Consider the following 13,491-nt stretch of genomic DNA (forward strand, 5'->3'; position numbering starts at 1 on the left):
ATGACAGGCAAATAGTAGGTGCTCAATAAACATTTGATGTTTTCCCTAGTTAATTTTATCAATTGATACCTAATTCAACTGTCTTTTCATGATACCATGTTACCCAAAATATTTTAGAGTTTCATTCAAAAAAATTATTTTATAACCTCTCAAGAATTTATGAACAGGAAAACCTCCAAGTTGGCAAGGACAAAAGTAACTTGGAGGCTGACTTCATATTACATTTAATTCAGTAATGAACAATGGCTTTGTTTACTAAACAATTGCAGATCTTGATTACAAAATCAATTCAATCTAAGAAAAAAAAAGCATATCATGACACACTTCATGGCAAATGTCCTTTTTCTGTTATTAATTAAACAATGATACAAGCCAATCCATGCCACGTCTCACTATTATTTTCCAAGTTCTGTGCAAACAGAACCAGGCTTCAACTGAAGAGACAGAGGAATGAAGAGCCTCCTGCTTCTATTTGTGCTCTTTATAATGTTTTCTTCTGCATTTCCTACAGACCAAAAGATGGAAGATGAAGAAAACATGCAACTGGCTCAGGTACTGGCTCAATAAATGTTATTAATGACTATCAATTTTTTAAAAAATCATTTTATTGATTGTCCTGGGACTTAAAAAGGCAGGAAATTCCTACAAATGAATCCTGAACTCTCTTGTGAGAAGGAGCTGCTTTTTATTTCCCTAGTTCCACGGACATCAAGGCACTGTGTGGGGGTGGAGAGTGAGGGTGTGGGGTTGGGGGAGAGGCAGGATTGCTACAACTTTGAGCAATGATAACAAGTGAAGAGCTGGTGAGAAGAGAAAGGGGACAGCCCTGCAGAAAATGGAGCTCCGTATAAAAGTATTTTAAGACCAGCTAGGAGGCGCCAAATACAATTTGGATCCCCTTATCCTTCTATGTATGAAAAATACACTGCTTTGGAGATTCCCTCTAAAAATCAGTCCAGCTGGTTTGCCTTATTTGGTTAAATCAATTAAATTTGCAAGGTGAATAATCATCTATCTAGAATTTGTCTCAAGGAAACACTAAACTGAATATAACAGTAAAAATGTGTAAGATGTGTAATCATTTAACACATAGAAGAAGCTTGATTCTCTTCTGTGGAAGTTTGGAGTTTTATGGGTTGAGTGGTTTGGCCAATTCTGATGACACGTAGCTCTACAGTTCTTGGAAACTGAAAAACCAGGGTGACTATTATCTTTCCTCTTTTTTCCTTCTTGTTTCCCTTGCTCCTTCCTTGTCCTTGTTGTTTATTTTCATCCTCCTCCCCCACTGCCCCCAAAGGATTTCAGACAATTTTGTTTTTATCCCGAGATGGAAATTTGCTTTTCTGTAGTCTGTGCCTTTTTTTTTTTTTTTTTTTTGTCTTTTTGGTCAGGCATATCTCAACCAGTTCTACTCTCTTGAAATAGAAGGGAGCCATCTTGTTCAAAGCATGAACAGGAGTCTCATAAATGGCAAAATTCGGGAAATGCAAGCATTTTTTGGGCTGACAGTGACTGGAAAGCTGGACTCAAACACACTGGAGATCATGAAGACACCCAGGTGTGGAGTTCCTGATGTGGGTCAGTATGGCTTCACTCTCCCTGGGTGGAGGAAACACAACCTCACATACAGGTAATACTTCTGTTAACTTATTTCCCTCCAGTCCCAAGGAACAGGAATATCATCTCCAAAGAACAAAAATAATAATATTTTATTTTACCGCACCCTTTCTATGTGCACAGCACGTCCTAGATTTCATTGATTTATCCTCCCAACAAACTGTGGTGTAAGCACCACTGTTTTTACCACCTTAAATACAGAGAAAATGAGACCAAGGTTTATTTCCCATAGTGCTAGCTCTTACCAGCACACTGGCAGCTGTGCCCTAAAATTCTCTAGCCTCTGCCACCTCCATATAAGTTCAGGATCAGATGCACTGCCATTTGATTTAGATGTTTGAAGGTACAGATGACGTGTGCTCAAGAGAAAATGGGGAGACCTTAGAGATGAGTGTGAAGCTGTCAAATCTCAGCTGGACCACAGAGTGAAGTATGAAGTTTGCCTCCATACATCTTAAAGAGAGGGGCTGGCTTACTGGCAGGAAGAAGATGAAGTGTTCCTATGAGCTGCAATAGAGTCAGTAGCCTTGACCATCGCTCTAGACCCCTCCTGGCTGGCCCTAACGAGTCTTTCTGATAGTTCTTCCTTCATCTTCTTGCATCTTAGGGGTTGAGGTAAAAATAGGGTTAGCAAAATAGGTAATATAAACAAAAGGAAAATCTTTTGCTGAGTAACTAAGCATTTATGACTCTCAAGTGACACTCTTAACGTACAACACATGCATGAGACTGATTTCCACAAACCAACTGAGAAAATCTCAATTCTTTTTAGAACATTTATAATACAGTCATACACACAGCAAACTCCTCCATGAGACGAATGTTTTCCCATTGAGAGTGTGATCTTAGGGAAGTCATTTAACCTCTATGACCCTCCTATGTTAAAGTGTTATAATACTACCTGATGAATAAGGCAGATGAGAGAGAATTGAAAAAGTACCTTATTTAAATAGTAAAGTATAATACAAGTATAAGTATAAGTATAGCAACATACCAAAAGTCACTGCAGTATCTGATTCATAAGATAGAAATTATTTTCTTTTATAGTATGCATGCATACATGCATGTATAACCACATATTTATGTTAATTTTTAAGAATCGTGAACTACACTCCGGATATGGCACGAGCTGACGTGGATGAGGCTATCCAAAAAGGTTTAGAAGTGTGGGGCAAAGTCACTCCGCTAACATTCACCAAGATTTCCAAGGGGGTTGCGGATATCATGATTGCCTTTCGGACCCGAGGTAAGCTTTGAAATTGTGAGAAAAATACGGCTATTTCATCTCAAGGCTTTGAAGAAACTGACCTGTCCCCCCTTTGAATTTTGTCTCAGTCCATGGTCAGTGTCCTCGTTATTTTGATGGCCCCTTGGGACTCCTCGCCCATGCCTTTCCTCCTGGTCAAGGTCTGGGTGGAGACACTCACTTTGATGAGGATGAAAACTGGACCAAGGATGGAGCAGGTGAGCCCAATTCTATTTATCAACAAAATTTTATTATTCTAGAGAATTCCTGAAAATAGTTTTGCACGTAGTAGCTTTTTACTGTCCGATTTTCTCACCATTTTCCATATTTTCAGATGACTGATGAAAGTGTTCAATATCTGTTCAGACAATTGTGCTTGTACAATCAGAGCCTTAGCCACACAACACCTCATAAAGTTGCTGACCTTATTATAATCATAACATTCTTCACTGACTCATGTTCATTTAGACACCCACAATGCCTGAGGGTTCGCTACGTGCCTGGAATTATGCAAGGTGTTGTAGGAACCACAGGGTTGTACCAGAAAAATTCCAGTCCTTCAGAGGTTCATGATCTTGTGGTATATAAGTTCTAGGCATATATTCCAGCATACAAGGCAGAACATGCTGTTAGAAGTCATCTGTGGGTGAGGATTTTAAAAAGCCTCTACAGAGGTGGTAATTTTTAGTTAGTGATTGAAGGATGGAGTGCGTGAATTTGTGGCTCGTAGAAGGTCTGTTTACAAGCATGAACTTCCTCTTCAAATTCTTGCCCATCTGCTAAGAATTAGACCCTAATCTTTACATTTGATCCATTCCTTCAGAACAAGCATTTGATTTTATTTCTCTTAAAGGGCCTCCCTGGCACTAAAATAAGGGATGTTTTATTACTTTTTAAATAAAAAACAAAACTTTACTACACTGAAAGCATGTGCATCAAACAAAGGAGCTCAGGAGACTTTCCCACTCTTTTTTTTTTTTTTTTTCTATCATTGACAACAGTTACCTTGAGGCTGGTATCTGGTGTCTAAGGTCCCAGGAAAGCAGAGGCTGTGGCTCTGCTACATGCCACAGTTCAGTTCTGTCCAAGTAACGCCAGGTAGTTTGTATGTCAGTTTTATACTTTCTGCAAAACTGAAAGCCAGTGACTCAATATGGCTGATGGCCACTCACTGTAATGCAGTTATTCTTCCAAGTGCTAGTGAACAAGCAGGGTAAAAAAGTCAGTGCATGGCTGGACTCCAGGCACCAGGGCAAGTCTAGAGTTGGTTGCTTCCATTGCCAAAAAGGTTAGCATCACAGACAAGTGGATGAGGGAAGTAGGGTTAAATGGATCATGTTCGTTATGTATCTTCTGCTGAGACATGTCCCAGTATGTCTTTGGATTTGCCCTAAAGGCAGTGTGAATATGCTGAATCAGGCAGTTACAGGTAATATCCTAGTATTGGCCCAAATCAGCATGACTCCCAAGATTTACTTTCATATCTAGAGGTAGAGATCAGTCAAAGATTTCACCATCCTTTCATCCCTATTAAGTCCAATATTTAGTAGTAATTACTATTACCCACACTGCTATAAACCTTCTGCCAAGAGGGGGATGTATGAGAGGATTATTAAAACATCCAAAGAGTTCTGGGCCCCACACTGGCAAAACTTGCTTGAACAAGTCAGGGAATAAATAGAGCCCTCCACCAAGTTCTGGGTGCATAATCAAGCAACAGTACCCAAATAAATGGGTTGCTTCCTAACTACTTTATTATATTCTTCAAGGTACAGATTGTAAGCCCCAAGGAATCCAATTGTATGTCTTGTAGCTCACTGACGTAAAAGGGAAAATGTCTTCCCATTCTCTAATAAAAGCAACAACAACAAAACCCTCATGAAAATGTAATCTCCAATCACATTGGGATTTTTAAACAAAAAAATTGGCAATAATATATGCTATATGATTACCTCCTTGATTGGAACATGTAGGGTCTCTGTGGAAAAGGCGCTGAAGTCTCAGTGTAACTTGCCTAAGAGCAATAGACAATAGTCATCTGCTAATCCCACTGCTTCCTGTAAGAAGAACAAGTCATTACATGGTGATGGTAGAAGGGCAAACCTATAGCTCATATAGAGATTTTCTCAAGAATCTCCTAAAGCCAGGCCTGTATGTGAATGTGTATGTGCTACACGGAGATGTGCACTGAACACCTGAACAGGCCCTTTACATGCTACTGGTGCACAGTGTTGTGATGTGGAAAGAGCGATGGTCTGTGGTTTGGCAGCCCTTGGTCTCTTTAGGGCTTCCCATTGACTTACTACCTGAGGGACCCTGAGCAACTTAGTTAATTTTCTTGTGCTCTGTTTATTTATCTGTAAAATAAGCCTAATAATGCCATTCTTTCAGGAAGATGACACAAGAACCTGCAATCCAACACCCTGCAAAGCACTTGCCCATTGTGAACATTCAAAAGGTGTTTGACATTGATGATTATTAGTATTGATGGTAATGATGATTTATTTCCAGGCACAGGAAAAAAAATATTCACAAAGGTACCAATGTATAATGCAAATTTTATCTAGTCACATCTCCAAGAAGACAGAGATGTTATCCTTTTCCTACAGTATCATTCATCCTGTAACATTTTCAGCACATGAATGATGCTCTACAAATATTTGATAAAGGAAGTCATTCAACATCCTCTGGCCCCGGCTCTGTGATAGAAATGGAGTATACTAGTACAATAGTGGATAAGACACAGACCCTGACCTCCAGGGTTTACAATCTAGAGGGCACACACTATCGAATGGCAATTCAAATCAGTATGATCAACATCCAGATAAAGGAAACTATGGGGATGTAATAGAAGCACATCAAAGAAATTCACCCAAATACAGATAAAGAAGTCAGAGGAGGAAGTGACGTCCAGTCAGAGACCTGAAGGCCAAGCAGGAAACTCTGAAGGCAAAGTGTAGTAAAGAGTGCTCTGGACAGAAGAATCCAACCAACTGAAGTGTTAGAATTGCAGTGGAAGACAAGGCTAAAATGATGAATAGGATTCAGATTATAGAGGGTCATGAAAGCCAGGATAAAGGTTTGGACCTCATTTAGATGACCTGCATTTTAAATGTTTTTTCAGTCATTTGTCCCGTCCCTTGTCCAGAAGCAAATCCTGTGATATTACCAGCCAGACAAGGGGCAGCAACAACATCAAGAGCAGACAAGCATGAAATACCATGTAATAATCCTTTTGCCATTCCATGTTCATTTTGTGCAAATATCACTGGACAAGGCTCCATCATGAAAGGCTCAGCCTTTTCCTTAGGATCCATTGGCTTAGGATCCAAGTCCAGGGACAGACTCTAATATTTAGAACTCTAATGACTAGTGACAGAGAAGTAAAAAGGCAATCCCATGCATAGTAAGATTTTCGGTATGGAGAAGTATAGGGTAATATGGTCTTATATAAGAGGTGCGTGTAATGATTCTATCAGCCAAATAAATACCTGCATAGCCAGAAACCATTATTAAGCACTCACTATTAATAAGAAGTTTCACAGTCACCAGGAATAAAAGATGGTTAAGACGTGGTCACTTGACTGAAAGATTCACAGCTTGGTGAAAGAAATAGACAATTGCTGTCTCTTAATGCGCTCTGCCAGAATTAGGCAGAGTCTATGGAAGCTCAGAGAGGTGCATTTAACTCAACCTGGGTAGGAGCTGGGGGGGATAAGGGAAGTCTCATGAAGGGATAACTCCAGAGAAAGAAGTAGGATAGCTAGGTAACAAGGGGTAAGAGAGGTAATATTCTGGGCAGAAGAAATGAGATATTAAGGCATTGAGATTAGAAAGAACGTAGCGTAGATGAGAACTGCAAATGATTGAACATGGCTAGCTCATGGAATATGAAAATAAAATATGAGCCTGGAGAAAATGCAGGGACTAGATCTTGAATGGCTATACTTGAAGGTATTTGGACTTTACCCTACAGCCAATGGAGAACCTCTGAAGAATATGAGTAGAAGAAACAACACATATAGCATAGCCTAGCAACAACCAAAGCTGGCAACTTCAATCTTTTTTAATACTACCCATTCCTGAGACACTTGATTTCTACCATTTGCTTACTTTGGTTACATTTCTCCATGATATGACTAACACCACTGATTAATATTAAAATATTTTCCATATAAATGATGATGCATATGTTACAAGAATTAACAGCTGTATGGCAAACCTTTAGTTACTTCCTAGTCTCAGGTATAACCATTCTCCTGTTGAGTGACTCATGTACTCCTGTTTTCCCTGTTTTTGTTAAGGATTCAACTTATTTCTTGTGGCTGCTCATGAATTTGGACATTCACTGGGGCTTTCTCACTCCAATGATCAAACAGCTTTGATGTTCCCAAATTATGTGTCCCTGGACCCTAGCAAATACCCACTTTCTCAGGACGATATCAACGGAATCCAATCCATCTACGGTGAGCAACACCATAAATCTGAATATAATGTGAACTAAATGGGAAGATTTCTAGAAGGAAGTTGAGAAAATCACTTCTTGAAATATTATCATGAAGAAAATATTCACTTGGGTAAGATCCTCCTGTAGGTATTTCCACATGCCTTCTTAATTCTGGTATTTCTTTTCTCGTCAAAGGGGGTCTACCTAAGGCACCTGCTAAGCCAAAGAGACCCACTGTACCCCATGCCTGTGACCCTGATTTGACTTTTGATGCTATCACCACTTTCCGCAGAGAAGTAATGTTCTTTAAAGGCAGGTAAACCCATTCCCTTAAATACCTTAACTTTCTACAAAGATTTTTCTATTCAAGAGATTTGGGGATAAAAAGGGAGTCATGAGCACAGTGAGAATGTGTGCCTTTTACTTTTCATTTTATAATTGCCCATACTGTTTGAATGTTTTTCTATGTGCATATATCTCTTACTTGTTTGATAAATTGATTTTTAAGGTCTTTAAGCAAATTTTTAAATTTCCACTGAAAGTCAGCTTTCAATGATATTTTAGCTAAAATAATACATCAATCCTGTGGCTTGTTGGAGATGACTTAGCATTTCAGGATCCAATTGTTAAATTTTCAGGAATTTTGTAAACCAGTTCACATCACTTTGGTAGCTTGAAACTGGCCATGGTTAGAGTATTTACACCCTGTAAATCAGAAAGTGATAAAAATTAGATCTTTTTCCTACCTGGAGAGCCCAATGTTAAACTCATATCAGCAGGCCATTTCTTAATGTTACAACAACAAAGTGTTAACTGTAGTAGGAAATCTCTACTTTCGCTGTGTATAATTTATTGGGCATAAATTGCAGCATTATGTGCCAGCTATGTACACCATGGCCATATTTTTAGAACAAATTATAAAGACATACTCCATCTAACAAGGCATGGGACAAAAGGAAAGAATATTTGAAATCAAACTCTTTCCACCCATGACTATATAGCCCTGTAATGACATGCCTGATAGCAGGGGCGAGAGACCACTTGGCAGGGGAGTGTTGCCAACGTGGAAAGGGGACAGAATACAAGTCTCATTCAGAGAATCAGAACTTTCCAGAAGGGAAAATCTGTGGAAATATTTTGCAATGCCCACAATAATGTTCCTTCGTTCTAGCAAACATTGGCACCAAAAAGTTCTTCGAGTGCTTGGTGTTGGCTTAGAATGTTGGGTATTTCCGCGTTGGGAAAAATGAGGCCAGTGAGCACTCCAATTTGGGTAGTAGATGAATTAAACTCCCCAAAACATTGAGTACTATTTATGAGGATTCCATGGATAGTTTGCTACTCTACGTACCCAAGAGGATGGGCACGAAGGCATGTCTTGACCTTGGTAGTCCCACGGGTAGAACTGAATTCACAGCCACCTAACTTCACTTTGGGAAATTGTATTGAAGTTCTAAATTATTTGAGGAAAATATCAACCAGTTAGATAAAAGCCCCAGTTTAAAATATTCTCATTGAACCAGACATATATAGGCTTTATGTAGAAAGTACTTTTTGTTTAACACAGGTACCTATGGAGGATCTATTGTGATATCACCGATGTTGAATTTGAATTAATCTCATCACTTTGGCCATCTCTGCCAGCTGATATTCAAGCTGCATATGAGAGCCCTAAAGATAAGATTGTGGTTTTTAAAGGTAACTTTTCCCATCATGATTCCCTTCCCCCCATGAATGCCTGTACTTAGGTTTCTGTCATAAAGAATAACTATCCAGGGATTCTCCGTGGCTAAGAAGATAAACACTACCCAGTTGCACAGGAGATTTAAAAAAATAAAAACAGTATAAACCGTCTTTTTTCTGCCAAATAAAAGTAATCCATGTCTTTTCTATATTCCCTTTTTACTAAGGTTGCCAAATTTGGCAAATAAATCACAGGATGCTTTGAATTTCAGATAAAATCAAATAATTTTAGCATGAGTATGTATTGCAATATTTTGGATTTACTTAGTGGTCAGCAAACTGCGGCTCGCGAGCCCCATGAGTGTGGCTCTTTGGCCCCTTGAGTGTGGCTCTTCCACAAAATACCATGGCCTGGGCGAGTCTATTTTGAAGAAGTGGCGCTAGAAGAAGTTTAAGTTTAAAAACTTTGGCTCTCAAAAGAAATTTCAATCGTTGTACTGTTGATATTTGGCTTTGCTGACTTTCTTATACCAAAAAACAGTCATTGTTTGTTTGATATATTTAGCCGGTATTTTATATTTAATCTAGCAACCTTACTTTTTCTAAGGACTTGTTCAGATTACTTGCCAATGAGAATCTTGAGTGCTGAAATTTGGGAGAACATGCCCAAACACACTTGATTGTTTTGTCAGAGTTAGAAAAGCAACCAATACCGTGAAACCAATTGACATGGGTAGGCACACACTTAATTATAGGTATATGTTATTTGTATAATATTAATGATACAAGTAGCTAAAGAAAGTGGTAAGAATAAATGGAGACATAAGATTACTAAATCTCTGAGCATTAAAACTGAAAGGAACTATGCATCTAATTTTTTTTCAAACATCTTAAGACATCTATTTCTCATTCTAGAAAATAGATCATAAGAGAATCACTTTCTCTCTTTCTAGATGACAGTTTCTGGATGATCAGAGGATATGCTGTTTTACCAGATTATCCCAAATCCATCTATACATTTGGCTTTCCAAGATACGTAAAGAAAATTGATGCAGCTGTCTGTGACCACAGCACAAGAAAAACCTACTTCTTTGTGGGCATTTGGTGCTGGAGGTAAGTTTATTCTGGAGAAAAAAAATTCACATAGCATCACTTTAGCACAGGTAAAAATAAAACTAACCTATAGTCTTCTTAATGTGAATTATGTTGAAGGCAATTTCAGATGGATAACATTTATTAAAAAAAAAATGTGTTAGTGAGTCCAAAGATCTTTCTCCCACTTAAAAAAAAAAGCTAATATAAAATAATAAAGCTGGTGATGTCAACCAACTTGCTGGTGGCATAAAAATATTTAATCCAATCTATGAGAGCTCCAAGCTGAACCCTTACTTTAACATTTCCTTGAAATAGCATCAGTCTGACAAATGGTGTGGCTTTTCCCCCCTCATCAAGTCTTGTTTTCAAGACACTGTAAACAATTCAACCAAGCATATCATTTGCCTTATTTTGGGCATAAATTGTTGTTGTTAGTCCTCACCCGAGGATGTTTTTTTCCATTGAGTTTTAGAGAGAGTGGAAGGGAGAGAGGAAGGGAGGGAGAGAGAGAGAGTGAGAAACATCAATGTGAGAGAGACACATCAATTGGTTGCCACCCGCACATGCCCCAGCTGGGGCCAGGGATCAAACCTGCAACCCAGGTACATGCACTTGACCAGGAATCAAACCCTCGACTGACGCTCTAACCACTTAGCAACCACAGCCAGGGCCTTTGCCATATTTTTTAATATTGATCCAATTAGCTTTCCTCTACTAGGCCTCTTTTTCTCCACATCCCTGCTTGACTTCTAGTTGGACAGTAGATAAATTAAGCTCCCCAAAACAAAGAATCCAAAAAAACTTTTCCTATCCATGTATCCAGGTATGATGAAGTGACCCAAACCATGGACCGAGGATACCCACGAAGGGTGGTAAAATCCTTCCCAGGAATTGGTCTCCGGATTGATGCTGCTTTCCAGCATAAAGGTAAGCATCAAGGCCTAATCTCTTAGGACAATTGGAAGACTTTATTGACTGTAAAAGAAGACAGCACAAAGACTTCAAGGTTTCAATGTTAACGTTATTTTACTACTCTCGAGCACATGTGGTAATAAATTTTAACCCTGTGGGCAACATCACAAACTGAATCAGTAAATCCTGAATTATATTCTCTGCTAGACCACTTTGAATCTATGTGAATAGTACCAAAATTAGTTTTATTTATCATTGATCCAAGATACCCCCTGGCAGACACTCTCACTGATGAGTTTTAAGCATTAAAAATAACTAAGCATATAAACTGAACAGTGATTCTTGAACTCTAATGTATATAGTTTAATATGCACAGCTCAGGTGTGTGAAACTACAAATTCTGCAGAGTTTTGAGGCCATGGTATTGTGGCAGATATCCAGGAATTTACAGTCTTCAAAGAACCTCAGGCAATTTAATGTACCAGTCCAGCTACTAGTGTTTCAAAGACAATGACCCAGACCACGGAGTAAACAGGAGTCCAAAAATGTTTTTGAGTGACACAATCTTTATTCCGGTGACATCCAACACAGAATCACAACACCTAAAATAAAGTAAGACAACTCTAAGAAAATGAGGAAATGGTACCAAAATCTATACCCACAGGGGCCTTCTTCTCCCCCTCACACTCGTTAGACACATACGTACTTTGCAAACCTCGGCATAAACCAAAAGTCTGGCTGGAAAGGTAGTACCTCCTTTGAAATTCATGTTTCATACCTTAACTGCTTCCTCAGGAAAATAAAAATAACAATATTTCTCATGTGATATTAGAAAGTAAAATGTATCTATATAATTACACAAGTTTGTTTTCTCTGCATGATGTTCAATCATTTTATTCTACATTCATAAAATTAAGAAGTATGGAACCATTGTCTAGTTGTGCAAGATAACTAATCATGATTCTCTCTCTCTAGGATTCTTCTATTTCTTCCGTAGATCAAAGCAATTTGAATATGATCCTAAGGCAAAGAACATTACCCGAGTGCTGAAACCCAATACTTGGTTTCGATGTAAAGAACCACTAAATTCATCATCTGATTTTAATACCAGCAAGGAAAAAGTACATTCAGGAGGAATGGAGATATTTTATCATAAGAATTTAAACTTGCTTATTTTCAGTATTGCTCATGTGCTGAAAGAAATATACAGTTATTAAAAAAATTCATAGACCTAAAATAAATCTCAAGAAGTCTTTTAATCTAAATTCTGCTTCAAAGTAAAATAAAACTATTCTTTAACATCAAGTTGCCAGTCCGAGCTCTAAATATCTATTGGATAAAGATGCAACAGCCAATTTGTGGTGCCTGATTCTTTTTACAGAAAGTTATTATGTATAAACAAAATTATCTCTGTGCTTTAAGCCCATTTTACACTTTATGGACTTGGAGAAATAAGCCAGGTGTTTTACAATAACTAAATACTGGAGACATTTATTAAACCAATCTTTAGTATTCTGTTTTGTCTGGACGTTTGGAGTTGAAGAGGCCTAATAAACTCCATCCCTCTTCTTTTAGAGCCAAGTTAAAGATTGATAAGTATAATGCAGAGGTCAGGTGATATCATTCATCTTTTAAGTTTAAATAAACTTGACTTCCAAAATCCTATGGGAAACCTAAAGCCCATCAACAAGCAACTAGGGAGTGGGGGGACCTTCTTCTTCTTCTTCTTCTTCTTCTTCTTCTTCTTCTTCTTCTTCTTCTTCTTCTTCTTCTTCTTCTTCTGGGCCTGTGATTGAATCTTGAAAGAAAGAAACAAACAGTCTTAAAAACAAGCATAAACAAGACAGTTGACAATAGTTACTCATTTTAGAGATGTGAGCAGCTGAGATGAAACAAATAAATTCACACAGAGAATGTATTTGAATGTCTTCTTGCCTAGAGACAAAGAGAAACTCATCATAACCTTTCTATTGTTCATCATGGGTGGACTTTCCTAAGACTCTAACCTGAATGAATCATTTGTTCCAGAGGAAATGGCATGGGTTTTTGTGGGTTTTTTTGTCTGGAAGTTATTTTAAACACATGACATATCTTTAGCCCCTTGCTTGTCTTCAGGTATAGATAATCTTAAAAAGGAAGATCAGTAGCTAAAAAATGTTTTTAGCATACTTAATTGGTCATGAAATCATAAATGTTATATAGTTTCATGCAGTATTTATTGATTAATTAACCTGTTAAGCCAGATTTGGCTTTAATTTTGAAATTTAATCAACTAATGATTTTATTCCATTTTTTTCAGAAGTATAGTGTTTAATTTTATTAGTAATAAATAGTACAGGCATTTAATTGCAAGGTTGTTTTATTTTTTGACAAACTGAATTCAGAGTTTCAGGTTTCCTGAACTATTTTAAAACTTAGAAGCAAAAAAAAAATCAAATAAGGAGCATTTTAACTATATAAATTCATGAAAATGAAATAAATTAAATGAGTT

The 13,491-nt window shown here is 37.8% G+C and overlaps 1 protein-coding gene across 1 annotated transcript; it reads left to right on the forward strand.

Moving 5' to 3' along the window:
- The first annotated feature begins 450 nt into the window (after positions 1-450).
- On the forward strand, positions 451-12,355 carry MMP27 (matrix metallopeptidase 27). Its single transcript, XM_008149203.3, has 10 exons — positions 451-552; positions 1,392-1,630; positions 2,715-2,863; positions 2,953-3,081; positions 7,168-7,329; positions 7,506-7,626; positions 8,878-9,008; positions 9,947-10,106; positions 10,912-11,015; positions 11,976-12,355. The coding sequence occupies exons 1-10, from the start codon at positions 451-453 to the stop codon at positions 12,215-12,217; spliced, it is 1,539 nt and encodes a 512-aa protein (XP_008147425.2). The 3' UTR covers positions 12,218-12,355.
- The last annotated feature ends 1,136 nt before the right edge of the window (positions 12,356-13,491 follow it).

Source organism: Eptesicus fuscus, chromosome 13 (assembly GCF_027574615.1).
Source record: "Eptesicus fuscus isolate TK198812 chromosome 13, DD_ASM_mEF_20220401, whole genome shotgun sequence".
Lineage (NCBI taxonomy): Eukaryota > Metazoa > Chordata > Mammalia > Chiroptera > Vespertilionidae > Eptesicus > Eptesicus fuscus.

What these genes read in the sequence shown, in the direction of transcription:
- MMP27 (XM_008149203.3), top strand. Translation starts at nt 451, where the DNA reads ATGAAGAGCCTCCTGCTTCTATTTGTGCTCTTTATAATGTTTTCTTCT. An exon ending in AAAACATGCAACTGGCTCAG is followed by an intron (nt 553 to 1,391) that starts GTACTGGCTCAA and finishes CTTTTTGGTCAG; the next exon opens with GCATATCTCAACCAGTTCTA. An exon ending in CGGAATCCAATCCATCTACG is followed by an intron (nt 7,330 to 7,505) that starts GTGAGCAACACC and finishes TTCTCGTCAAAG; the next exon opens with GGGGTCTACCTAAGGCACCT.